This window comes from Hippoglossus stenolepis, chromosome 2 (assembly GCF_022539355.2).
Source record: "Hippoglossus stenolepis isolate QCI-W04-F060 chromosome 2, HSTE1.2, whole genome shotgun sequence".
NCBI lineage: Eukaryota > Metazoa > Chordata > Actinopteri > Pleuronectiformes > Pleuronectidae > Hippoglossus > Hippoglossus stenolepis.
Window position 1 is genome coordinate 23,012,885 of NC_061484.1, and position 27,974 is coordinate 23,040,858.

At 42.2% G+C, this 27,974-nt stretch overlaps 1 protein-coding gene across 9 annotated transcripts; it reads right to left on the minus strand.

The window, feature by feature from the left end:
* Nucleotides 1-51: 51 nt before the first annotated feature.
* trim2a (tripartite motif containing 2a) lies at nt 52-27,943 on the minus strand. Of its 9 annotated transcripts, XM_035178702.2 has the most exons (14): nt 27,776-27,943; nt 27,452-27,510; nt 27,088-27,156; nt 10,202-10,380; nt 9,263-9,500; nt 8,838-8,989; nt 8,344-8,524; nt 5,528-6,251; nt 4,822-4,925; nt 4,473-4,640; nt 3,680-3,860; nt 2,712-2,782; nt 2,452-2,592; nt 52-1,593 (listed from the first exon to the last, which is right to left on the minus strand). In XM_035178702.2, the coding sequence occupies exons 4-14, from the start codon at nt 10,333-10,335 to the stop codon at nt 1,441-1,443; spliced, it is 2,247 nt and encodes a 748-aa protein (XP_035034593.1). In that variant the 5' UTR covers nt 10,336-10,380; nt 27,088-27,156; nt 27,452-27,510; nt 27,776-27,943; the 3' UTR covers nt 52-1,440. The 9 variants fall into 9 exon arrangements, with proteins under 9 accessions (XP_035034593.1, XP_035034636.1, XP_035034629.1 ...); XM_035178745.2 differs by lacking the exons at nt 27,088-27,156; nt 27,452-27,510; nt 27,776-27,943 and adding exons at nt 15,608-15,757; nt 23,837-23,997; XM_035178738.2 differs by lacking the exons at nt 27,088-27,156; nt 27,452-27,510; nt 27,776-27,943 and adding exons at nt 15,608-15,757; nt 19,040-19,201.
* Nucleotides 27,944-27,974: the final 31 nt, after the last annotated feature.

The window sequence follows — 27,974 nt, forward strand, 5'->3', positions numbered from 1 at the left end:
ATCACCTGAGGGGCTTATTTTCCTAAACAGGTTACAACACAAACACAGCCATCTTTTCTATGGGCACTTTAATTCCATTTGGCATTACAAATACAAACAAGACAATGGAAAACAAATAATTTAACACGACTGTGTAGAAAATGAAAGACCAAATTCAGGACACCCGATGAAAACTTTGCGTAAAAGACAAACAGTTTGGGATCAAGGCTTTCAAATAGCAGCACAGTGCGTTTTCACAACACACACCTCGACGGTTGAATCTACAAATTGCATCTACAACTTGTTAGTTCTACTAGTTTTTTGTTCTTGAAAGACGTAAGAGCACGTGGAGAGGATGGAAGGTGACCCCAGTCCTGTTCTCTGTGTGTGTGATGCACGCTGCAGCCCGATGAACAAACCCTGTGAGTGAGGACTGACTCATATTACTGAGTTTATTTTCAGCACTTCAGCAATTTACTATAATTCTGCAGCAAATCCTAAAATGATGCATTTAATCACAGCAGATTGCATAAGTCGTAATGTCAAGAGGCTTCTTACGCAGCAGAAGTCAGCATGTGTGGTACTTTAATTCATCACAACACACACACTCGCGTATCTTGCACACACACAAACCCTGTGTTTTTGTAAAAGCCAAATAAGCAGAAATCATTATGGTTCATTTAAAGTGATGAAAATTACACTGACTCGCCATTTTCACACAGACAGAAGTATTGCAATTGAAACAGTGCCTCTATTTAAAGTTTATTTTGTCGACGTTGTTAAGTGTCTGCTTTAAATGAAATGTAGATATTGTGCACAATAGCTTTTCAGGTGTTAATTAGTGATATTAGCATGCACAGAGATGCCTCATCATGCTGGAAAATCCCCCTGCAACCTACAGCCGCTGGGATATCTTTTCTTTTATACGGTGAACAGGCAAAATGTGAGGAGCATTTAACAGGAAGCTGCAGTTACTGAAACTTTAAATAGTTTTCCCATTGATTTTCAGGTGGTTTTCTTTGCTTTAATTTCAATTTCACTTAAAACAGTGCCCAACTAGTTTTTGTGTCTCAGTACAAGTGCAACAGCATAATTTTTCCAGTTTTCCTTCCATATCACAACAAATCAAAGATCTAACATTATGTACAATACTAAAGCTTTATTGTTCAGCGTGGGTAAGATGGGATGTGAAAACGGCTGAATGTGTGACACCTCAGTCAGCAACAGATCCTCTTGCTTCATTCACATCATCACACAGAAATCCTCCCTGTTTTGTGTCCTCAGGGTCAAACAGGACGCCACACGTGGAGAACAGTCAGACAGACGGCACAACGACAGCACGACTCAAGGATGAGTGGGTGAGTGCAACATGTGCCGGTCGCTCCGTACTACTACTACTATGTGTGTACATGTGTGTGTTTCTGTACAGGTGTGCGGTTTGTGCGTCACAGGGAGAAGGTGCTACTGCAGGTAGCGGTAGACCTTGAAGCAGTGGTTTCCAGAGTCTGCGACCACAACGTGTCCGTCGGAGGTGAGGGCCAGACCCTGTGGGCCGTACAGAGGGTCTGCTGACGTGTTGATGTACGAGAGGAACGAACCGCTGCCGTCAAACACCTGAGAGACACAGACACATCATCACTGTTAGGTTTGAGTTTGTGTTGGGGTCAAACTAGGAGCTGTGCTGAATGGGACAAGGACATGTTTAGCTGTGATAAGTGAGTGTGAATAATTGTTCAATTAAAAAATGCATAAATGAATAAAGGGTGGTCTATGAAGAAAACTAAAATAAAGAGTTTGGAAACACTATCAGAATTTTGCAGTTTTAATTTACTAATAATACTACTATTACTAATCATAATGATAAATGTATATAATTTATAGAGCACTTTTCAAAATCTACATCACAAAGTGCTTTACAATGGCAGCAAAATAAAACCTATTGTATGTGGTGATGAAAATATATATTGTGGGAAGCATCCAACAGCAGGGGGCGGTATTTGCAGTAAGCATTGCTACACATTTATTTAAAAATTGAATATAATTATGTAAATATGTCAACATTTGTTATATTCTGTTGAAGAACATTTTAAATCAGTTTAGAGTCAAACTGAAACTAGCAGGCAATTAGAATCAGAACAAGGACGTTTCATTTCTCAGAAGAGGCAACTTTAAAAAAAATGAAAGATGATAAGAGATAAGAGAGATTCGTTATGACTGCCATTTTATCTTCTAATTTATTTTTACATAGCGTTTCGATTTCAACGTGTGACCAGCTTCTTCTGCAGAAGTGAAAACGGTGCAGTTTAAATATTACTGATGTAAAGGCCACAGGATAGAGCAAATAAATTCATGTAAATCCAATTTGTGGAAGAAGGTGTAGAAATCACACACAACCTCATATTCTGTGATCCAAATAAGAATAAGTGTGTTTTCCATAATCTGGTTGTTTTGTACTTTTCCTTTTGTACTGACCTGAATCCTGCTGTTGCCCCAGTCTGCTACTATAATGTTTCCATTAACATCCACTGCCACTCCTGTGGGTGCGTTGAACTGGCCGTTACCTTCCCCGTTAGAACCAAACTTCAACAAGAACTCTCCTTCTGTGTTGAACACCTACATTTAAAAAAATAAACAAGTTTAAAAAATGTCAAGAATATATCTCATAAAACATCAGACGTCGATTAGACAGTTCACATCTGTAATACACTTCCACTGCTCCAAACTGAACTTACCTTCACTGAGTGATTGTGGAAATCAGTCACGATGATTTCATTGTTGTTGTTGACGGCAGCAAAATGAGGACCTGAATAAAAAAAACACAACACTATCTCAGATTCATGTCAAATTCTGATCTTAAATTAGATTTTAGCAACAGTTTGTTCCAGCAAACTGTAACAGAACAGATGTTCTCAGTCCACATGCGGCTTTTTAAGTAGATGATGAAGTTATGAAAATCAAAACAGAAGAATTAGGAAAGAAAAATCTGATAACTCATGTTCAGTGGTCCAACATGCTGCTTTGAGGACACTTGAATTATGAATCTAATTATAAAAAAAGAGGCGTGTTTTCTATTGGTATCAGCAGAATGAATTGTCAGCATTGGAAGTCCATTTGTTTTTCTGAGTTCATGACTTGAAACTAAATTTACCGGCATGTGATTTTGTACCTGCACCAACTAGTAAAGTTTCAGTCTACGTAAAAATATTCTGGACTCACTGTGATCTTATACTTTTGTTTTTAGGCCACCAAGACCTTGACCTTTGACCCTGGACCACCAAAATCTAATCAGTTAATCTGGGAGTCGAAGTCAACATTTGGGCTAAATCTGAAAAGATTAACTCAAGGCGTTCTTAAAATGATCCTTTCCCGACGTGAAAAGGGTTTTGTGACGTCACAGTGACTTTGACCTTTGTCTTTAGACTATTAAAATCAAATCAGTTCATCCTTGAGTTCAAATGAAATTTGAAGAAATTCCCTCAGGGCTGTCGTGTACAGAAGAATGGATCTGATGGACGGACGTGTCGACGACATGAAAACATGATGCCTCTGGCCACTGTCTGTAGTCGGCGTGGAGACATAAGAACTCAGAGGTCAGAGGATGATGAGACGATCTTTATGTTTCCTGGACTGAGCGTCTTCATTCCACATGCAGGTGTGCGCGGGCTGCAGAGAGACGGTAGGGGGCAGTGCAACGTATTACCATTGAGTGTACCTGCAAACTGCCGGTCGCCGTTGCCGCGGTTACCGAACTTGGTGACCAGCTTGCCGTTGAGCTGAAAGATGAAGACGCAGCACGACTTGTTGTCCACCACGATGATGTGGCCGTTTCTGTCCACCGACACGCCTTTAGGGCCCATCAGCTTCCCCGAGCCGATCTTGTTCTGCAGCAGGAAAGTACTTTATGACTTTGATATATAGTAATATTAGTAGAGTACACGTTTATTATCCCCCTTTTTGAAATACATTTAAGTGTGAGTATTAGTCAATAGTCTTTAGTTGATTAAACAAGTTATGTTTGTGCAATATAAATGAATATATACAGGGAACACACTCCATAAAACAGACATAAATAAAAAGGGTAATTCATATTGTGAAGGTGGTTAAGAGAAGATTCAGCGACTGGGCCACAGGCCACATGGCAGCTTCTGACATTTCACTGGTGAAACAGGATTGTAAATGTCAGAAGGAAAATAGGACAAATTCCAGCATTAAATCATGAGACTACAGTTATTTATACTGGATTTAAAATGTCCACTGGCTTCTGTCATTCAGGGTCAAAGACTCAAGAGAAAATCCCCTGTTTTTTGACATTTTCATCTTGGTGGGAAAGTAATCAGGCATATCAAGGGGACTCTATGGGTGAGTGTGGTTTAGTGTGGATCCAAATGAAAATCCAGATCTGGCAGAAGAGATGTTGCATCTCAATGGGAGCTTCCTGGTAAAATAAAATAATAATAAATCATTTGTTTTGAGTATAAAACACTGTGACTCACCTTGAACTTGCCCTCGCTTGAGAAGATGCTGACCCACTTGTTGTCATAGTCGGCGATGATGATGTCACCATTGGGGTGGACGGCCACACCCGTCGGCCGCTGCAGTTGACCCGGCGTCCTGCCCCGGATACCGAAACGACTTTTGAACTGGCCGTCGTTGGAGAAAATCTGTGTCGCACAAATAAAAACAGGAGGTTTAAATATCTGATGTGCAGCAGTTTTAACATGAACAGAGTCAGTTGATGGATAAGGAAAGGAAACTGGATGATGAAGCTCCACCACTGACTTCTGACTTCCTCCTTCAACATCTGCAGCATCTGTTTACTATGAGCAGGAGTCATTGTTTTACCTGGACACACTGGTTGTTGCTGTCTGCGATCAGAACCTTCCCCAGTGAGGAGGCAGTGACTCCCTGCAGGTTCGTGAACTCCCCTTTGTTTCTCCCTTTTGTACCTGAAAGCATGAACACGTGTCATCAATACGTAGCCTCCTTCCTTCTGGAATTCTTACTTTCTTTATCGATTAATCCACCAACTACGTTTATTAACCAATTAATTAATTCATTAGTCTATAAAATGCCACTCAATAGTAGACAAAGAGCTCATTATAATTTCCCAAATTCTGAGGTGACATCTTCAAATGTTAACTTTTATTTGACCAACACCAAAACTCAACGATATTCAGTTTGCTCATATAGTAATTCAATTAAATATTAGATTCCATCTTTTGAAAAGCACGAAACCCCAAACATTTTGTATTTTTGCTAGTGATAAATAAATTATGAAAAGAGTCAAATTTATTGTTAACCACTGCCAGTCTACAGACAACACACAGTATAAAAGCAGAAAGTCCATATTCCAACTGTTGTGACCTGCATGAATTCAAACTTTATAGCCTAGAAGCTATATTTGACTTGTGATCCAGCAGAGGGCGCTCACTATCAGATTGACCTATATGCCCTCTTGCTCTCAATAAAGTGAATCAGTAATGTTATGTTGCAAATACATTCAGATGAATTGTGAGTCGTGTAATATTCGTTTGGACTTTTCTCTCACCGATCCTGAAGATGAGGTCGTCCTCGATGGGATTCTCTTTCCTCCTCCCGGTGCTGTACATACTGGCCGGCCTCTTGATGGCCTTCTGCTTGACGTGCCCACTGCCCGGGGACTTCAGCCTCTTCTTCACGCCGTCTGAAGTCGGTGACACGTCGATGGACTTGGTGGCCTTTATCTTAAAGGGGCTTCCCTTGATGTGTTGGTCGTACAAACGCAGCGATAAGTTTAAGTTCCCCTCTTTCGGGGCTGTGAACAGATACTCGTAAGTGCCGTTCTTGTTGTCCAGTATCTCTCCTTCACCTTTGCTGCCATCGGTTGAGGAGATTTCTGCAGTTATAACCGCGTTACCCATCTTGCACAGTTCTCCATCTTTGTCTTTAGTGGTAACGGTGATGGAGGTGGCCACGCCCACCACGCAGTGCCGTAACGCCTCGCCTGTGGCCACAGACTCGGAGGCCACCGCGTTGGTCGTTACGATGGTGCCCAGGTTGTGGATGGACTTCTTCAGTCCGTCCGTCTCCACAAGGAAGTCCAGCTGGTCGTTCTCCCCCGGCTGCAGAGGGAGCTCCTGGCTGGCCAGCTCGTTGAGACGCTCGCTCATCTGCTTCTTCACCAGCAGCACCTCGGCCTCGGTGCCGTGGCTCAGGGCCTGCTCCGTGAAGTTACAGCTGCTGTTGATGCCATCCTGACCCTGCATCAGGGTGTCCAACTGGGCCTGGAGCACCTAACACACACACAACACCAGGGGGCAGCATGGGTGAGTGAGTGGATGGAAACACCAGTGGTTACCAATTATTTTTAGACTTAAGATCCTTTAAAAAGCTGTGTTGTCTGGCACCAGGTCAACAGTTAGTGTGCCAGTATCTTATATTTGGGGAAAAACCTGAAACTATAAAGATAATCTTGTGAAGCAAAGATGTATATTGTTCTTTTTTCTTCTTTCATTCATCTCACAGCCCTGCAGATTTGATTAATCTGATTAATTCCCAGGTTGGATCCACGGAAAACGCCCTCACATAAAAGCCCAGCCAGCTCCACTGCTTTGTAAGAATGAAAGTGAAAATAATGCTGCAGAATATAAATCTGGAACATAATTCGTCAGCATGAAGGCAGTGAGAGCGTATCTCGGTACGAACATGGTGACAAAACACACAGTGTGTTGTTGTTATGTTAATGTACAAACTGAAGACCTCACTGTCAGAAATACACAGCTGAAGCTTCGGTGCAGGGAAACAGAAGAACATCTGTCAGACGTGGTTATGTCATCATGTGGGGACGAGCAGAGTCTGCTTGTGAAGTTACTTTCACATTTACTGACCAATAACAAGAGAATCAGGCTCAACAACCAACACTACCAAGTCAAACACATTCTAGATGTTTTCTCACGTCACTAAAGTGTTAAACTGCTAAACTGCTTTAATTTCTCTGGACAGTCTGACACCTGCTGGATGTTTGTGGTTTCATTGTCTTCTCCTCTCTGCTTCTTTAACATCAACAAATATATCATTACAAAACATAAATAATACAAAGTAATCTGACATCTGTAGTGTGTTAATAAATATGAACAGGTGAAATTTAGTGTGAATCTGGATAAAAATCTGGATTGTATAAATCAAGATAAGTCTATTTATGGGGTCATCTTCATTCACTTACAGTAACAAACAACTTTCAACTATATTAAAGAACGGTTAATAATATGAACAGTTTGCAGAAAATGACTGTGCACATTGATGTGATCTAATACATGTATATGCAATATGGTGACAATATGGCCACTCATCCTTGGTGGAGGTGTGTGCTCTCCAAGTGCCCTTCAAGTGTTTCTTATGCATTCAGCTTCGTAACCTGAGCAGAACGTGTGATCATTTGAGCAGATAATAAGTTTACATGAGTTACATTTAGATCATGAAATCTGTCTGTACGCTACATGTCAAGATGTCTTTTGTAGTTAATGCTCTCACTGCAGATTTTTAGCTATTTCTCCTGATTACTGGAATAAGGACACATCCATTAAATCACCAAAACAGACTCACCCGCATCTGACCATCACACTCCTCCTCTTCTCCTACAAAAGAGGCCATTATCACATCTGTCTCCGATTACAGTCTCCAAATATCCTTCTATCCTTCACACTCGTTCACGCACTGACGCTCTGAACACACACATCTACACACTGTAAGAACAGACATCTACTGGAGTGAGAGGACCGAGTGTTCGCTGCCTGAAGAGAAAAGCTGTTGTGTTCTCACTGCTCATGATGACACACCCAAACCAGCCAGTCATACTGTACATACAGTGCACTGGCTCCATCTAGCTACTGCAGCAGCAACTCCCACATCTGACATCCCCCAGTGTTTTGAGTGCACACCAGCCAAGGGACTTGTAAATCATTAGCGGCCCACGTGACGCAGCTCCCAGACTTCCAGGCTCTGAACCGGACCTGGTGATTGGTCATCTGGATCAGGGTGGTGCACCAGCTCCCCCGACCCCTCCTTGTCTTTCTGCCTGTTAATCGGCCATCAGACCAGCTGAGCCCAACACACAGATCAGCAGAAAACGCTCTGTCGAGTGGAGCTGTGACAGGTTAAGTGCTTTCCCGAAATAAATTCAAACAAGGTCAGTTCTTTCTCCATAATTTCCTCATGTAATGTCCTCAAACATCTTGATAATGTCTGGTTAATGCAGCCCCAGATATTAACTGCAAAGTGCCGATTACAGAACTCAAACTACACTTATCGTGACGTCCAAAGTCTCAACCACACATCAAGCCGTCTCTCTGAAGCGACACCCTGAGAGCTCTTTGTGTCGGACCCCACCTTCTGCTTGAGGCCGTAGTTGACCTCCAGCTCCATGAGCAGAACGCTCTTGCGGACGTTGAGGGTCTTCTGCAGCTCATCGAACGTGGTGTGGATGTCATCCTCGATGGAGCTCTTCTGACCGGTCAGCTGCTGCAGGATCTCCGACAGCGTCTGCAGGGACAAGTCGATCTCCGGCAACCTGGGAGCAATGGAGGGAGAGCAGGACTGAGCAGAGAAGTCTCATGTATACTGTCGTCAGTCAGCAATCACATGACGGAGCAGCATGCACGAGAAGGAGGACTGTGGTTGGTTCATTCATTCCATTACAAATTCCATTATTATGCAGTGTGTTAGGGCTGCTTTGACTTAGGAGGTAGATCCCGGCTTTTCTATCACATATCTTGATGGCTGTGGTGCCATAGTAACGCTGTGTGATCCTGCGTATGAGTGGGTGACTATGGTTTGTGCTGTAAAGCGGTTTGAGTGGTGTAATGACATAGCGCTGCTGTTACCTCTTCTTGACGGCATCCAGCTGGTCCTGTAGCGAGGCCTTGTGCTGTTCCACGACGTCTTTAAGAGGCACGGTTGGATGTTCTCCGTGTTCGCCGCTGGTACACTCCTCACACATGGCTGTCTCACATGGAGGACAGTAAAACTCCATGACCTAAGCAACGAGACAAAAGTAAACATGAGACCTAAATATGGGGTTGAGTGCATTTCCAAAAATGTTGATCAGTCCACCATTTTGGTCCAGACACGGGCCGCTAGTCGACGTTCATGATCCCCAGAAAGATGAAATCAAGGGACTTTGGCGGCTCGCTGACTTTACCTCCAACTCCACCATAATGTTGATTTTGTTGATTTTGAATGAACGTATTCTGACAATTACTGGATTGATTGCACGAGAAGATTGGAAATATACAACTGCGACTCTTACGTTGCCTCCATGGTTGGGGCAGGAGAGCAGCTGGCCTGTAGCCACGGCGGTGATGTTGTTGAGCACGGCGGCCTCCTGGCTGCAGCTGCCCGGCTCCCGCTGCAGCACGTCCATCAGGTTGGTGATGAAGAAGTTGTTCTGCAATGCCGCCACACCCTTCTCCGGCAGGATTGAGGTCTGGCGGCACACGGGGCACGACAGTGTGAGGCTGTGGGCCGGGATGTAGTTCTGCAGGCACCTGGAGGAGGAGTATTGATGAGTGGGAGCGTTCTGCACAAAGCTGAATCAAGAGGAGTCAAAGGTGTGGGTGGTGGAGTGTGTGTGGGTGTGATGAATTGAGAAGGGGAAAGATGAAAGACTATACTATACTGGATACAGACAGTGATGGTATACTGCATGGGATTTAAGACTGTGACTACATGAAGATTTAAACAGAAATATAATAATTTATTCATGTATTATTAGTTATTTGACCTTTAAGTTGTCCTCTAGAGGTTGAAATCTTTAAAAATGTTTATAGCAGCACCGTAAACTGAATCAACTAATGCTTAATAGGACATAAGTAATGCTATATAATGATAATGACATATATAATCTCAATAATCACATATATAATTTCCATCTATCTATCTATCTGTCAAAAATCATTGATATTAGCATTCTACATATAGCAGATTTTTAACGTAAAGATCTCTGGATTATTTCACAAAATATTAATTTAAAATTCAAGAAAAACATTTCCTGGATCTGCCCCCTTAATCGAATCCAATCCAACATTGGATCAGTTCTTCCTTGGCCCACACCTCACCCTTCCACCTAGTTTCAAGAAACTCAGTTCACCAGTTTTGTGCAGTCCCAGTTCCAAGACTTTGGAAACACAACTTCCTTGGAGGAAGTCAAAAGATGAGTTTTCCTAAAACAACATGAAACTGGACTCACCTCTCACAGAAGGTGTGCAGGCAGGGCAGCACTTTGGGGTTCTCGTAGCGGTCCAGACATATGCTGCAGATCAGGAACTGCTTATCGATCTGACGGACCACAGGGCTGGGGAGAGTGGAGCCTTCACTGGCCATCCTAAAACTCTGACATGCGAGTCCCTCTTCCTCTGTCCCTGCACCCTGCGGAGCGACACAGAGACAAAGTGAGGACGGAGCAAAGTGATCAAAGCGCACACAGCGATGACCTCGGGGACGTGAAGAGGAAATCTGCGGGTGGGGAAGATCAAAGGTTGAAACTCGAAGGAAAAATACCTGCTTCCTTCCAGGAAGAGGAAATACACAAACAGACTCGTCAATCAGCGGCTTCAGCTTCTCAAACACAGCCACTGAAGTGTTAAGATTAGAAACATTGACGTCAACACATCCTCAGTCAGACAGTCAACAAGGCAGAGGAGCTGTGTCGTCCATCTTTTATAATCCAGGCAAAGAAACAGAGCCGTGTCTACATGTAACCTCTCATCACTGGTTGTGTTCGCCCGCTGAGTTGAGAACAATTCAACCAAGGACACAGATTCACAGTTGACTGAGCAGCATGAGGACATGTGACCTCATGTTACCTCACATATAGAATGAATTAGTATTGGTATCAGTGTTTTTAGCTCTAAAGCTGCATCCAGACTTGCACTAAACTCTGGCTGTCAATAGCTCCAGACATTTTCTGGAACTTTTCCTGCCAGCTAGTAAAATGTGAGGGAGTGAGTGGGCGTGTTGACAATGTTACAAACATTCAATGGATACGAAAGTGGTTAAAAAAACCCAAAAGAAAACAAATATCTCAGGATATAAAAAGAAGTGCCCTAACCGAAGAAGATGCAGGCGAAGATGTCAACTTGGAAAGAGAGACAATGAGATTCGAGAGCTTTTAGCGATCAGGGTCAACACCGGAGTCGATGGGCTGCAAACAAACACATGTGGTTTCCTCTGCAGACTTTATACATTATGTCCTGCCTCCTGCATGTGGCACCCAGACGCCACCCCTCGCCAAACGCCTCCCCCGCTGCGTTCTTCATATGTGAAAGACAAAACTCCAGAAAATGTCCGGACCCAATTTTGCTGCCATTTTCCAGAAATCATGTCTGAAAATGTCTTAACTGACCCATCAGTTTAGTCACTAGAGGTAAAATAGACTACATGGTTCGAAAAATACTGAATAAATTATTTTCCCTTAATTTTAATGTTATTAATTTTGTTGTGTTACATATGTGACCCCTTAAGAGGTTGGGAACCACTGCAGAGACAGAAGCATCTTGTATCTGAGCTGCACTGGAGCTTTATCATAAAAAGCACTTTAAGTGATAAATATTTGATAAAGTAAAAGCAAAGCACTCACTGCTCAGCACATGTCAGTGAGAAACAGGAAACTGGAACTACAACAATAAAACACTTTGCACAGATTCTTCATTGTCCTGTACACGTCCAACGTGGCCTTTGTTTATTTAGCTTCATCAAAAGCATCTTCTCATGTCATGATGTTCTCCTCTGTCTGATTTCCCTGTCACATTATCTGGCAGCTAACTTAGACACAGAAAGTGTGTCAGTGCTTTTATTGTCCCCTCACACTGGAAGAGGAGAGGAAACCCTCAGGGATTGTTCTTCTTTCTCTTTCTCCTCCTCTCTATTCTATTTTCATTAAATCTCTCTCCCTCTCTCTCACACGCCTCTCGCTCCCCTCTCTCTAAAGCCTGTACCTGTCGATGTAGTGAGTCTGTAAGCCTGAAAACACAGAGCGGAGGATGAAATGACTGTTATGATGAAGCCGTTATGGGTTATTACCAACATTTTCCAATATGTCACACGGCTGGTATGTAATGTGTTTGCTGTGAGCTGCCAAACAGTCGTGATGCTGTTTGTTTCAGTCCACTTTAACAGAGCTGGTCTAGCATTTTGAAACAGACGCAGCAAGTTACTGTACCTCACTGAAAACCTCAAAACATTGTTCACAATCTAATCCACCATTGGAGCAGAAGCTAAAACAAGCTTTAAACCGTCATATTCTTAAATCGCACATGTATATCAACACATTAAAGGAAGTAAATCACCTGCATCTGATGCTTGAATCACTGAACGCCTGCACAAACACGCACACAAACACAGATGTCACATCTCCGGCTGCAACTCACCAGCTTCTCGGGAACAGACTGAGCAGCAGACGAGCAGAGCGACAACTATTGCACTGATTACAAATCCAAAATTCCTTTAATCCCTCTGCAGACAGACACAACAGGACAACAGAAGCAGCCCTGTGTGCTGACAGTGCACAAGGTCGCAGCAGCCACAGAGCTCTCCACTCTTACGTAATCAGATCCGTAGCATGAAGCGGAATAATTCCTGCTGGGCTGAGCCGTCAGATAATACACACAGAGGAGTGTGCACATGGGAAAGGGGAGGGGGGGGGATCTTATTGGAGACAGTCTTTTTGCACGTGGTGATGCCAGGAGAAAATAGTTATTCCAAATATTGAAAGAGGATGACTCACAGTGCTGCATCTATGAGGCGATCAACAGGCGTCATCCACCCCCTGTGCACAGAATCCCAACTGAGACGCAGTAAAATCCCTGTCAACCTGCCTCCAGGTCACGTCAGGTCACACATGTGATGATGCTTCAATCCAGGAGACGACAAGATGTGTGCGAGCGTCACACGCAGCTTCCTCCCTGTGTTTGTGGGTGTGCACATACACACGTGAGCAAAGTTGAGGAGGGGCGATTCAGCTGGATTGTGTTTCCGTTTTTACATCATCCCTCCTCCCTCCCTCACTGCCTCGCTCTCCCTTTTCACTTCCTCTCCTCCCATCTCTTGCATTCTTTGCCCGGGCCTGTGTCACCCATTCATCTCCCTCCCCTCCTGCCTCCCTGTCTGAGGTAAGTGCTGGCTCACTGCAGTGCAGCGAGCGTGTGCAGCATCAGGAGTATGTGAGCGAGTATTGGCTGATGGCTGAGGATCCCAACAAATGGAGAGAAAGGGGGACAGCCGTGATGGGTCGCCTCTGTGGCCAATAGAGCTGAAGTCAGGGGGATCTAAGTCGGTGCGTATGTGTGCAGGTGTGTGTGTGTGTGTGCGTCCTGCTGACTCACTGCTCATGCAGAGAAAGAGCAAAGAGGCAGAACGCAAAGAAGAGGAAAGAGAATCTTGATGTGAAGCATAAGGGGATTAAAGTATTACAAAAAGTAAAAGACGTGTGCACAGGGACTTATATCCAGAGGTACTTATGTTAGTGCATGCACACATTCCTCCATTTCTGTACACACACACTCACTCACACACACACACACACACACACACACACACACACACACACACACACACACACACACACACACACACACACACACACACACACACACACACACACACACACACACACACACACACACACACACAAACCAAGTCCTAATGCTGAAACAGTCCATTAAAGTTGGTCAGAAAGTGAGGAGCAGCCAAAATGTGATAACTTTCCCGAAATGTCCTGTCCCAACTCAATGCAGGACTTTGCATTGACTTCCCATTATTGTGTGCAGCCAAACCAAAACCTTAACCATGACCAGTTCATGCCTAACCATAACATCAACCTAACCACAATTCACATCGTACCACCAACTTTAACCAGGACCTCAGGAATTAGGTTTTGCCTCATTATGACCAGGCTTTGGTCCCCATGAGGTCCACTGGTCCTGACACGGTCGTTGTTTATACTGGAAAACATCCTACAAAGGCACGAGAAACAAGGACACACACACACACACACAACACTGCAACATATGACCTTGCATTGGTTCAGTGATCTCGTTCACAACATGCTTTAGTTTCTGCTTGTTCCTGTTAACTAACAGACAAATAAACACCTATGACATCATAACCTCCTTGGTGGAGGTAATGAGGATCCCACTCTACAGGGAGCTGGCGGTCCTTCATCTACCAGAGAATAACAAAATGCTAAATAACTAAGTGAGATCATTTCTATTATTCTGTTTCAAGAACAGCATGAGGTGAACGCAACAGAGGCTTTTCACAGACTTCTTTACGCCTGGCAGCTTCAGCGCTGCTCCAGTGATCTCATCTGAGCCTCTGCCAAGCTCACTGGGAGTCAGTCCGAGGAGCACGACAGAACAACAGAGGCCGACGGAGCTGTGGAGGAAAACACAAAAACAACCACAACCAGCAAACGGTTCATTCTGAGGCTGCAGCATTAACGTGCAGACGAATGACACAAGCAATAGATTTACAGAGCTTCATTTGGGATTCACTATGAAAGGATGAGGCCGGATCAAACCTTGGGATCAAATCAAAAACGAATTTCAGTGCTCGTGTTCGTTTTTATGGCACAGAGGGATGAGCTCTGACTACACGGATGATACTTGGTCAAATTAATTTACTGTAGCTTGTCATCTTTTCACAGAGGTCGTTGACAATAAGAAAAATATAGAATATTAACGGCCTTAAACTTTGAAAGTTCTCATATCGTAAAATATAATAAATGAAAACATTGCTCCATAGCTCAAGTAGCAACCAAAACTCCCACAGGTTTGACATTTTTTATATTTTAATGAGTGGATATAGAGGCTGCCTTCAATTTGGATGAGTCAGACTCACTTCCTTCCAGTCAACAACTTCCATCACAAAACAGCAGACTTCTCGGTTGAATAGTCAAACTGAATGTCAAATTAAGAGTCAACACATCCATCTCCAAAAAATGAAGAAAAATATCTCAGACACAGGAGACAGGGTTTATACTGCAGCCAGCCACCAGGGGGCGATCCCGCTGATTTGGCTCCACTTTTAGGAGTTGTAATGATGTGGTCCATCTTTATACAGAGTCTATGTGTCAACCCATAGAGTGCATATAAAAGCTGGATGATGCAACTCCATTTCCTCTCATTGTAAAAAGATGAAACCAAAATATCTTGGATGCAGGTGCCGCCATCTTGTGCTTTTGATGTCATGTCATACACATCATGAGTCGGTCTCAGCTGTCAATCATGACGTCTTGCCCTGTTTTTATAGCATCAAATAACTAATTAAAAGCAAACTTATCAGAAAAATTAACACTTGAACTTCTTAAAACGACAGAAACCACCTTTGAAAAAAGGTTATCTAATGTTTGGTTTGGTCCATGCAGAGACTAAGAGCTCGGGGGCAGAAACACATCTTCACACTCTGAGGAGAAAACACGCCACTGAACCTGTTTTAGTTGCTTCCCTGTTCACACCCACATCATCACCCCTGATGCTTTCACACACTTTAAAGGCTCCATGAAACGACAACAACAGTTTTAACACCAAACATGTAGGAGCCTGCATAAAAACAACTTTAACCAAAGATGTACTTCAACCAGCTCATATCCACTCACCAGAACCAGAAGAGGAAGCAGCTCTTCGAAGCAGGTTCTAGGTTTTCATGCAGGCTGCAGAGGTTTGGACTGAACGTTACTCTGGGTTTCCCTCTGGTGTCCGTCCAGCAGCTCTTTCCAGAGCACTGACCTCAGCTCTTTCTGCCGTTTCTAAACCCACCAAAACAAAACGCCATGTCACGCTGCACAATGATGACGCCGCTCAGTCCCAGCGACCACTTTGTAAACATGTAACCAACCAGGCTGAAGACAAACAGGTGAATATGTACAAACCTGGAGACCAGCTGGTTTGTCTCACTTCAGCTGCACATCACTGAAGGTTTTCTTAAGGTTTTGTTGTGTAAGACTCGTGAGTTTGTCGGGTTGAAAGTCCAATAGATCACATGCAGGTCTGATGAAACGTTAGTGTCGGAGTCACAGGAAAGTTTAAAGCTGCACGTTTCATGTTTATTTTACATTTGAAGTCAGATTTTAAACTTGCATGAGTGTTTCTTTTTCTTTAGTTTGTTTAACTTTAGAACTAATTTACTTACATTCTTGATAAGACTTTTATACATATTGTTTTGTCACAAATGCCTTATTATTAATTTATTAATTTATTTTAATTTATGTATACATGTATTCAATTATAAATGATCATAAAATGATGTTAGTGTCAATTACAATTCATTCATTTTTTTATTTTTATTTAAGAATTTCTTTTCATCTATGCACAAGTTTATGAATTTAAGAAAAACTATCTTGAAACTGTTGGAGAACTTTGTAGAAGTTCAAACTAGGTCAACATTCTCAAGTTTCTCATGTTAGTTGCGATATAAAGGAACATTTGACATTTAGGGAAAATACACTTACAGTGGTTGCTTTTTTACAGAGAGTGAGAATTCTGACAAAATTGTCTGAAGTCTGGAGCTGAGGCGATTGATGTCGTTTAGCATAAAGACAGAAACAGGGGTAAAGAGCGAGCTTGGTGATGTATGATGTTCAAATGTCGACATATTTGAAACTTGATAATCACTAAGATAAATCAAATTTGTGCACAGTGCCGGAAAAAAACTACAATTTCTGTCCTCTGATAAAATAGGGAAACGCTCCTGTCAGTGGGTCACTTGGCTGCCAACCATCCAATCTGGGGACGTGAGGTACGACTGAGATGAGTTGGGACCTGACACTTTAAACAAGCAGCAGAATCACATAATCCAGCTCAGCTAAAGTCCCCACAATCAGGAGAGGATCATTATAACTAATGTTTATATACCATTTTTTTGTTTTCAGCATTTATTGCATTTTAAATCCTGTCAGCACCTAAAGACAGATGGTCGGCCTGTAAGGCTTAAATCCATGGCTTCCCTGGTAACCGCACTATTCCAACAACACAAACAAAAACAGCTACGCAGCAGCTTCAGGGCGCTAAACAATGAAAATCCCACCTTTATATGACATTTCCAGCTTTGTGTTACAGTGAGATCTGCGACTTTTCATGCTTTTATTGCTGCAGAAGACGACACAAGCCCCACCCCCCTCATGTTGATCTAAAACATCCAGCGGGTTCAGGATGATGAGAGATTACAGCGGCAGAGCACTGAACATCCCCTCGTCCAGCTCCACATCCACCCTCCCCCCCCCGGAACAGTCTAAAACCATCTGTTAAAAAGCCACTGATGAAAGTACGTTGGTCGAGTTTGTGTTTGTCTGATTGTGTTTACTTGCTCCTGAGAGAAAGGCGGCACTCGGAGGGAATAAGGAAGCCAATGCGTCACTTGGTTTTATATCTGCCAACCATGTATCTGGTGACACCAGATAAGAGCCGTGCCACAGTCCGTGTGTCAGTGCAGTTAGCTGACCTCAAATTAACGTCTTCAGATGTGCCAGCGTCAGACCAGTGGAAACTGCCCATGATGCACATGTGTCAGCCAGAATTCACTAAAACCAAAACTCTGACTAGGTTTACATGGACAGCGATATTGTGACTACTGACCTTATTCTGAATGAGACATTATTATTTCCATTATGACGTTTACATGAGTTGCAAATAGAATGTAACGTTAATATTCCTGTTAACATGTTACAGTCCCATACTGCTTGTTTACCCTCCAACCCAGAACATACATCGTAAAGTGGTAACTGCTTCATGTCGATGTCGCAAAATGCTGCAAAACATAAAATGCTAAACGTTAGATATAGACAGACCCTTCTTTCTGTTTTCTACATTTTCTTCATCTGTATTTGTGCACGTCTTCTGAAAGCTAGCTACAGACGAAACAGACGAAATGGAGCAGTACAACAGGAAATCGTGGGGGGCAGTGTGGCTAACAGTTACAGCCAGGTGACCAAAGAAGTTTCAACAATGGTGCAACTTTTTAGAGAGAAGTACACTGGAAATAAAGTCAACAACCAGATGAACACACACCATGAGCCAGCTGCCTCTGCCTTCACATTAACGTAATTTCATTGGCTACCTCCTAGGTACGAGTGTTTGTTTGAACGTGACGCAACGGAACCACAATGCAATTCAACGCATAATGTCCCCTCATTAAAACTGAATGAGCAGCATTTTGGTTGACATGTTCAACCCATCTGTGAGTCCAGCTGTATACATGTCTAAATTATGTGTCTACGTTCAGAATAGTCCACGTCTTAGTTGGATTATTGCTTATACAGTACGAGTATGACTTTCTTCAGGTTAAGTTTATCAGAAAATGCTGTTTTCATGACATTGTCTTACTCTGTTAATATCAGAATATTGTTGTCCATTGTCTATTGTGACTCACTGTCCAGACAAAATGCCCCTTTTCAGAAAAACAGTAACAGATCAGAACAGTTTTCGTTTTCATTTACTTTAATCAACTGCAAATGTAACATGTTCTGTACCCTGCATTTATCTAAGAAAAGATAGTGCTGTGTGTTCTGCAGATTGTAAAACCCATGGAGACTAAAACGTCCGGCCATGCAAAGCAGTGTATGAACATGCCGCTACTTCTCAAGGACAGACCAGCTGCAGCCTGCGAGCGTGGCAAACAGGAACAGGAAATGAGAGTGCACGCTGTAGTGTGTCTACAGAACTCATGCACCTGCACGGAAAAGCCTTGTAAAGCCCACATGCTGAAGGTAAACAGTGATTCTCACGACGTGAACACCTGAGATCGTGTGAAGTGCAGCTGGAACCTGTATTTCTAGTGTTTCCTCAAAAGACCTTCTGCACAACAACCTGGAATTACAGAGGCAACTTTTAATAAGAATCATCTCCTGTTACAGAAGCCAAACACAGATAGAGACTCTACTTTGCATGAAGACTTCTCCAAATCAACACCAGCTCAGCTTCTTCTTCCTTTATATAATTCCTATTTTCTTTCTTCTTGTCATTTCTCCATCTCTTACTCACACTTTCCATCTCATCTCTTCATCTCTCAACCCCCAAAAAAAAATCCTACTTACTTCGACACCATGGCTTCTCCCTGTCCTCTCTCTTCTCTGGGGTGAGAAAATAAAACCAACACCGCTCTCTGTCACCTAATCCTCCTCATCTCTGATACACTGTGGTGTGTGCAGTCAGTGGGCAGAGAGGGGAACTCATGAGAGGCCTGAGCTGCTGTTACAATAATCCAAACAGACTGACAGGGTGCCATTGGGCGAGCGGAGATGGCGGGGGAGGGCTCGCCGCCGGTGTGGAGGGCAGGGATGGACCAATAGGAGGCCAGGGAGGGGTTTGGGATTCTAAGAAGGATTGTGTTGCTCTTTAACCCCAATGAGGGCAAGAGTCCCAGAGGTTTGAGACACATGGAGGAAGGAGGGCAGGACAGAAAGAGAAAGACAAGAAGGAGTCTCACTATTTATTTTGTCCAAGTGTTGAGCCTGGTGCACATGCAGGCTGCGGAGGGTTCGAATAAAGTGTACATGAGCTCTACTTTTCTATGCAACAAGCTGGAGTTGCCGAAGCTAAAGTGTCCATGAAGAGCTGAACATTGTGATTTACTGCAGAGTCCAAAACAAACCTGTTCCTGAGAATCCTTGAGGTACAAACGAGCCTGAGTCACAGTAACTGAAACAAGATGCTGCGACATGGCCGAAGAAAAGCCTCCATAACCATAACAGTTGTCTGAATGATGACCACAGTACCAGTACACAATATCTCAAAGAGCAAAACTGCAATTATCCACCAGCCACACTAGCATGTCTCTCCTGTTTGCCCCCGGGGGACTGAAGCTGGTAAACAAGACAGAGATGATGCAACAGAACGAAAGACGCCAACTCAGGAGAGGTAGGTGGAAGAGAGTTGAGAGTTTAACCACAAATCACCAGGGATGAAATTAAAGCTGCGAGAGACGAGGATCTGGCCTTCGATCCCCAGCGTGCACCAGAGCACATGTTCTGTTCCAAAGACTGTATATAAATCTGGTTTCCACTTCATCCCACTGTCTGGAAATGAAGGTAAAATATCCTGGATATGAACGCTGCCATCTTGCAGGTCTCGTAGATACATGTGCTCGGCCAATCACGGGCCAGTCCCAGGGGTCAATCATGACATTTCACTTTGTTTTCATAGCATCAAATAACTAATTTGACCTGTACTTTGACTGTTTAGTTTGGGCCGTGTGCCCGTGTCCCATCGGCTAACATGGAGGAGGCAGGATTTACGACATGTACTACAGTCAGCCACCAGGTGGCGATCGACACGCAATCATGTTGTCTATCTTTATATACAGTCTACAGGCACATGACAGTATAAAATATGTAATTCCCTGTGTCCAGCAGGTGGCGCTGTGACTATGACCGCATATTATCTTCAGGCTGTGACTCTTATCCAACATGTTGAGGCAGATCTGACTGTAACCAATCAAAATTCTAAAGGTTTCATGGCCAAACATTAAAATCTGAGACGTGATGTTCTGTGTCAAGTGACAACTTAACTGATCTTATTAGAATCATAAATGATATAATTATATTATAGATCAGATATTTGTTGCCTACGAACATATTTCAGATTTACAGATATGTAGTGTGTTTGCATTCATGTCTCTTCATGGAAATGTTATAGACACACACACACACACACACACACACACACACACACACACACACACACACACACACACACACACACAAACACACACATATATGCCCCTGGAGAGTTTCCCCATCTCTTAAAAGCTTTAATCTTATTGGCCGGCCCCAAACAATGGTTGTAGTAATTATCTAAATGCATCTGTTTTCCTGCTGTACATCTAACTCCCACTTAACTGGATTACCCACTGCACAGGAAGTGGCTGCATACAGAAACAGGAAATAACATTATTTTATTTATCTTCATCTTAGCGTTGTATAATGTGATGATTTAATTAGTAAGATAAAGTAAATGGAAGCTGTTTAATTCTATGTTAAAGCAAATGTCCACCAAAAAAAGCCACTTTTGCCTCAGAGAGGGTTTGAATGGAGAAGAACGGGTGGTAAAGAATTCAAATATGTGAAAAGCAGGTGACATGGTTCATTACATTTCACACAGCGCTAAGGAACAGCTACAGTCAAAGGAAGAAGAAGAGAGAGTCCAATTATTAACTGAACAGAAAATGAGACTCTGGACCCAGAAAAGTACAGAAAGCTCTCAAGCTATCTGAATAACACAGGGAACTGAACACACACACACACACACACACACACACACACACACACACACACACACACACACACACACACACACACACACACACACACACTTGTGACTTTGTAGGTTAAAGGATCATCATCAGTTCATTTTATGTAAATTATCTATGAGGTGGGTGATGTTGTTTTTATGCAGTGCTGATGCCCCCTGCTGGCTGACACACACTTTACATACTGATAGTGTTTGTGTAGGAACACAGATCCAGTCAAAAGATCTGTCCTAACAATAATTGACTATTTCATCAAGACTTAAAATAATTATTCATTTTAGCTGTACTATTTATTTCATGTTACAAACCTGTGGGTACACCGACCCATGCTAAAAGCAGAACATGTCAATATAATTACCAAAACTAAACAAAAAGCCCAATAATGGTAAAAAAAAAGTATACTAGTGACTTCTTATGTCCAACTAATGAATACCACATTGGCTAAACTGTGGCTGGTTGGTGTTTTTTGCAGTTATTGTACAGTACACATGAAATATTAGTTGGCTTGGTGATAGAGTTCCCAGTGAATCAATCAGCGGTGATCAGACAGACGCTGCGTCGTCGTGGTCGAGCTCCAGTAGAGCTCATCGATCCTGAGAGGTCACGGTGTCGCAGAGCAACACACACCCACATCAACCCTGAGGGCCTTCAGTCAGTGGACCACAACACAACATCAATACCAACACCAGTCACCGTTTGTATTGTACGAATACAAATAAAATCTACTGAAGTACTGCAGATGGAATATTAAAAAGTGGTCACTAGATATTTGGATTGGATCATAGGCTGTAAACTGAGTTAAGCTTTGAGTTTCTTGGTTATTTAACTCACAGACAAGTTGCTCTTTTGTGAATAAGCTGCATTACTGAGATTCAGGGTCTTTCATGGGAATTAATGTTACTTTATGATCATTACTTTCATTATTCAGACTCTGGGTCAAGCTACATTACAACACGACATAGATTTAAACACATAGAAAAGCCCAAAAGAAAGAAAATAAACATCTAAATATTGATGTCTAACATAGAGTCAACTACACCAGTGTCTCCACAGCAGGGATTAGTAGTGTTTTAAGCTAAATGACTGATGATAGATGATTTAATTTTCAGTGTCATCAAGTCAGAAAATAAATGTATACATGAGATTTCTGACTTGAAAACACATGAAGACACATTTCTGTCTGAAGAAGCTCTGTGCACTTAATGCAGATTTTCCTGATTTAACTCCAGGATAATAGTTTGGTATCATGTATTTCAAGGTTGTTGTTCAAGGTTCTTTAAGACAACATATTTATCTCATAGGCTCCAAGCGCCGGGTTCATGTTCAGTCAACCAGCAGAGAGTCTCCGTGACACTGAGCGACCCTGATGCATGACAACAACTGTGTGTAACACCGAGGTTAACTTTTCACTTTGCATGACTCCAGAACACTGACTCATCTTATTGAGCTGTGTTTGTCCTGATCAGCAGGAGAATGAACCTCCAGCTGCAGCACAGTCAGTGTTTACTGCAGCGGAGGCAGAGTTACAGTGATTACTGCACCACTCTCTACTTCCTATTCCACCAATCTCACAATCCTTGTATTCAAGCTCTAATGTCACAACAACTGGAAGAACTTTAAAAATAAGTAATAGTTGAGCATTTTCAGACACATATTCATATTTCGTGCAAAGAGTTGAATATCTTATATTATCATTTAGACCGGGAGCATGATGAATGATTTGTGGTTTCATTAGGAGACTGTGTTCAAAGATGGACGACATGACAGCTCCACAAAAGTGAGGCCAAAGTATCATAATCGCCCCCTGGTGGCTGGCTGCAGTATGGGTCATAAGCCCCGCCTCTTCCCGAGAAATGAATGGCTTCCTGACATATACAGGATTGTTCAATTCTGTTGAAATACTTTTATACTTTTATACTTTTGTAGCATCAGAGCACAAAGACGTTTTTCATTGCAGATATTTTGAGTTGCCATAGCGCCCCCAGGTGGAACCCACCACTATGACGGCTCCATCTCAGCAATCATTGCAATAATGCAGCAATTAATAAAGGTATTTAACACCAGTGGTTAGTTAACGGCATTTATATTTGGCAAATCAGAGTCTGTGTTGGGAAAAGCTTCAAACCACAAAGTTCAACATCAAATAACTGAAAACTACAAAACTATAAAACACTGACAATAAAGCTGAATATCGAACATAAAGTCGTGTTGTCCTACAGATGCTGTTTGACTCTATTTGACAAATGCATCAGCAGCTTCATTCAGGTTTTCCCAGATTTAAGATGCTGACACAAACACGATGCCGCTGCTGCTGCAGACTTGTCTTGGGAATCGAGCTGCAGTAAATGGATTAGAACTGAAGTGCTGCTCGTTCATAAATTAACAAGGACACAGGCAGAGTTTGGTCATGAGACTGGCACTTTAAATGATTGGATGCGTGTGTAATTTTTAATTGAAATAAAATCTAATTCTGCCTCTTGTTGCAATTCTTCTGGTTCATGCAATAAAATCTCTCAGAAAATCACGAGTATAAACATTGATTCTACCCATAAAAAGCACATGCGGTAGTTTCGGTTCCACTCACCTAAATGTGACGTTATCTGCTGCTGTGAGAACTCCAGAGACGTGTGAATGTGTCAGAGGCTGTGCTCCTCACCCTCGTGTTCCCTGAGTGAACTGCTCCGCTCGTCTCTCCTGCAGCTGCGTCCCGTCTGCAGCTCTGCTCAAACTACAGCTCGCTTCTCTTCCACCTCATTTATTAAAGGGGGTCTGCCGACAATAAGAGGGGAAGGCGACTGCAGCCGGATTCACTTCAATGAGCTAATCCAGTCCGAAAATACCATCAATATTACATTATTGTGAGTGTAAAAATAGAACATGCATGCATTATTTCTGTTCTATCCCTACACTGGTTATACAAGCAGTGTTGTGGGATGTGTGACGCACTGAGTAGTGAAAACAGAGTGAATACTTCAATTACCCAGGATATTTACTTATTATTTTTAAAATTGAGGTTAAAATACATTTTTAAATCAGGCTTTTAAAGCCAACTTTTCAATTTTTCTGGTTAAGAACTTCATGGGTTGTTTTATGGAAAAAAAATTCATAAAACATAAAATAACTTGAATTTTGATCCTACAAAGGAAATCTGAAGCAAGATGCCGTGCAACAGCAGATAGTGTCTATATGTGGAAAAATAAAAGTAATGCAATACAAGAAGTCAAGATACTTTATATGCACATTCATTGCCTTTGCTTTGCTGCCTCATAAATGTACTGCAGTAAACTACAATATATTGTTGTAGAAGTATCTGGTAGACATGGGTTAGTATTATCATTAATTTGAAGTTCTGTCTCTGGACGTTCCATTGGTCCGGGTCCAAACACCAGCTCAGCCTCAATAGAAGTTAAGAGAAACCCATTCAGAACCCAGACAAGAACAAGAACACCAGAGAGATGCTGTGGACAAACGCAGTCTGTCATTGCTGCTAAAACAGTGTTTTCAACTTTTCTTCCACCAGGTCTGTGGACGGTGGATAGGATCATATTTTATGACCAATTAAAGCAGAAAATCTGGTCATTCCAACTAATAAAAACAGAATTTTATGGCGATTATATGCATCAAATGTGAAGCAGGGGGTGGAAAAATAAATCGCTTTACTCTGACTATATTTGCAAAGTTTCTCAGCCTCCTGATGGGACGTCCCAGCCCCGGTTGTAACTGTGGTTTCCAGTCGGGCCCCTCCCTTCTTACGAGGGAGTCTGTTGCCGTGACAACCCTGCATTATGCAGCAGCCCATGAAAGACTCTTTTCAGATTTATAAAAAAAAAGGAAAGAAAGAAAAGAAAAGAGCAGAAAGAAAGACAGAAACAGGTTATTTGCATTCCTCTTCCATTACTGATTTTGTGCGATAGAGAAAAAGGCGGCATGAGGTTTATTGTGTGGTGTGTATCGGAGGAGAGGGAGGGGAGGGGGGTGATCATGATGCATCTAAAGGCCTCGCAACTATTTTAGAAAACTAATGCAGTGTGTGTGTGTGTGTGTGTGTGTGTGTGTGTGTGTGTGTGTGTGTGTGTGTGTGTGTGTGTGTGTGTGTGCCACAGTCAAAGGGCACCTGCTTAGCATGCAGTGCACAGTCTCAGACCCAGTGCACAGATTTCTGTTTGTTTCAGCTTCGCACCTCTGGTTATTTTAGGTAGGTACAATAACAACTTAATAAAAGGGATGAAACATATAATCAGATCTTAAAGAACAGGGTTTCCACAGGGTCTCAAAAAGTCTGAGATTTAATAACTGAAAATTAAGGCCTTAAAAAGTCTTATATAATAAAATATTCTTAAAAAGGTTTAGGTAAGTCTTAATTATGTTACTGTTCATTAAATGCTACTTCCGTTGCACTTTATATATTATGTCTATGTGTGTTGTAGTTCTTTCTCAGAGATACAGATGTTAACACACTGTAGTAAAACTAAAAACAAGACCAACGTGGAGACGATACGTACAAACACCCCGGTCAGAATCTATCTGTGGATAACTTCTGTCTCTGGGTTATTCCAGGCTACTTCCTTTATATCATACTTGATATATTATAAAAGTCTTAAATTTAACTTGTTGAATCCAGCAGACATCAACATCTAGAATTACTAATTTGCCCTAAAGAAGTGTTATCAGCAGAATCTGTCCAAAAAGTTAAAGTTCCTTATTTTTCTGTCTTTAGTTGGTCTGTCTTTTATTTTTATTCTGTGAATCTGACTTGGCCCCTTATAAACCAAAGTTATTATTAATAATTTAACTATTAAAGGTTTAGAGTGAATTAAAACACAGTTTTCTGATGCAGTGGAATTCCTCCAGCATTTCAATGTTGTGGTGCTAATATGAAATATATTCTTTACTCTATTTGACAGTTATATCTATAATAAGTCATCTTCCTGTAAAATCATATAATATTTGTATTTAATCTGCAAAGAAATAAGTGACTGAAGCTGTGAGTTGAATCAAGTAGTAAAAACTTGTAACATCAAATGGAAATACTGATGTAAAGTACAAGTACAGCTAAATGAATCTAAGTTGCTTTCCACAAATACACAAACTGAACAGTCCATCCTCTCAGTGCAGATCCACATCGTCTCTCTGCTGTGACACAGAACCTAACGGAGCTCATGCCTGAACTCAATACTCATTATCAAACTGGACGTCAGAGGAGAAAATCAATGAGAGAGGCTCCATGTACACGATCCATAAATCTGACACCGCAGTGTTTCACAAACGAGCGCTGATCCTGTAAACTGTCAGTCAAGAGTTTAAGAACAAAAACCAGAGTAACCAGAGCTTGATCATGTGGTAAACTGGTTTTTAACTAAATTAACTGTGCAAACATGGAGGTTTTTCCCATTTCATGGATCCTGAATCTGTCACAGCAGCACAATTTAGCATCAAATGTTGTGAGTGAATCGATAATAATTTGATTAGGCCTCTGAATATTAGGGCTGACACCAATATTTGGGTTATTCTGTTACTAATTACTGACAGTTTTTTGTATAAAATGTCAGAAAAGAGTGAAAATGTTAATCACAGTTTCCCAGAGCTGCCGTCAGATTCTAATATCGACACAAAACCTGAACATAAGACACGGAAAAGCAGCAAATCGTCAAAGTGGAACCAGAAACTGACTTAAAGGATCATTTGATTATTGATCGTATCTAATTACAGCAGCTAATCCATCAAATAGCCTTGATTGATTATTAGAAAATCTATGTAAAGGCAAAGGTTAGGATTTCATTGATTTGCGACACTTAAGGAAATCAGTCAATACAGTGTGTGAGATGTGTCTCTCACCCCATCTCTGTTTCAGTGTCGTCTCTGTTCAGGGGTTTGACTTTCACCACATGTTCACGTCTTGTAGATCTGAAGACAGAAGGAAGTCAAAAATCAGCTGTCAGGGAAAAACCCTTCTCTCCTGCACCTTGACAATTTAAATAAATCTGTTTCCTCCTTTAATTCACACCAAAACCTGTTTGTTTTGATCACGTATTTCTGTATTGCCACGTTGCAGCTCTCCACAAACTAGTGGCTGTATTTACACTGTGTGTTAATCTGCTCCTGTGTTGATCTGACGCTGATAATCCCTGTGGCTGTAGTAGAGTGAGTCCATGAGACCGAGGCATGTTGGTGATGAGCTGCGTTCAGCTGCTGTACGTACATGTGTGGGTCAAAGGTCACAGTGATGCAGGGAGACGAAGCAGCAGCGACATCATGTCCCTGAAAGTGACAGAGTGAGGTCATCACCAGGTCAAAAGAGAAACAGTGTATTTGAAGAATGAACTCAGGATTCATATTTTCCTTTTGCAATATTGTTTTTTTTTGTGGCTTGTGTGTAAATCAACTACAAATATCTGAACAATCAGCGTTGGAGGATTTGAAATTGACCGGAAGAAGATGATGCTTTTAATTTCTGACACCAACAAACCACTGCTGACGTAAACACACACACTGAAAATCCCTCATGACACAAGTTGTAACTCACTCCTGTGCAGGAACACTGTCGTCGCTAATCCCAGTTGTTTTGCTTCATGACGGACGTGACGAGCAGCAGAACATCCTCCAGCTGGATATTTGTATCCACACACACACAAATGCAAAGAAATGAGAAGCTCTGCTCTGCTGCTGTGACGAGAGGAGCTGTCAGTACCTGCAGCAGCAGCAGCAGCAGCAGAGTGAAAGTA

Coding starts and splice junctions, on each gene's coding strand:
- trim2a (XM_035178674.2), bottom strand. Junction 9,501..10,201: donor CTGCACACCTTCTGTGAGAG/GTGAGTCCAGTT, acceptor CTCCTCCTCCAG/GTGCCTGCAGAACTACATCC. Junction 4,641..4,821: donor GCAACAACCAGTGTGTCCAG/GTAAAACAATGA, acceptor TGTGCGACACAG/ATTTTCTCCAACGACGGCCA.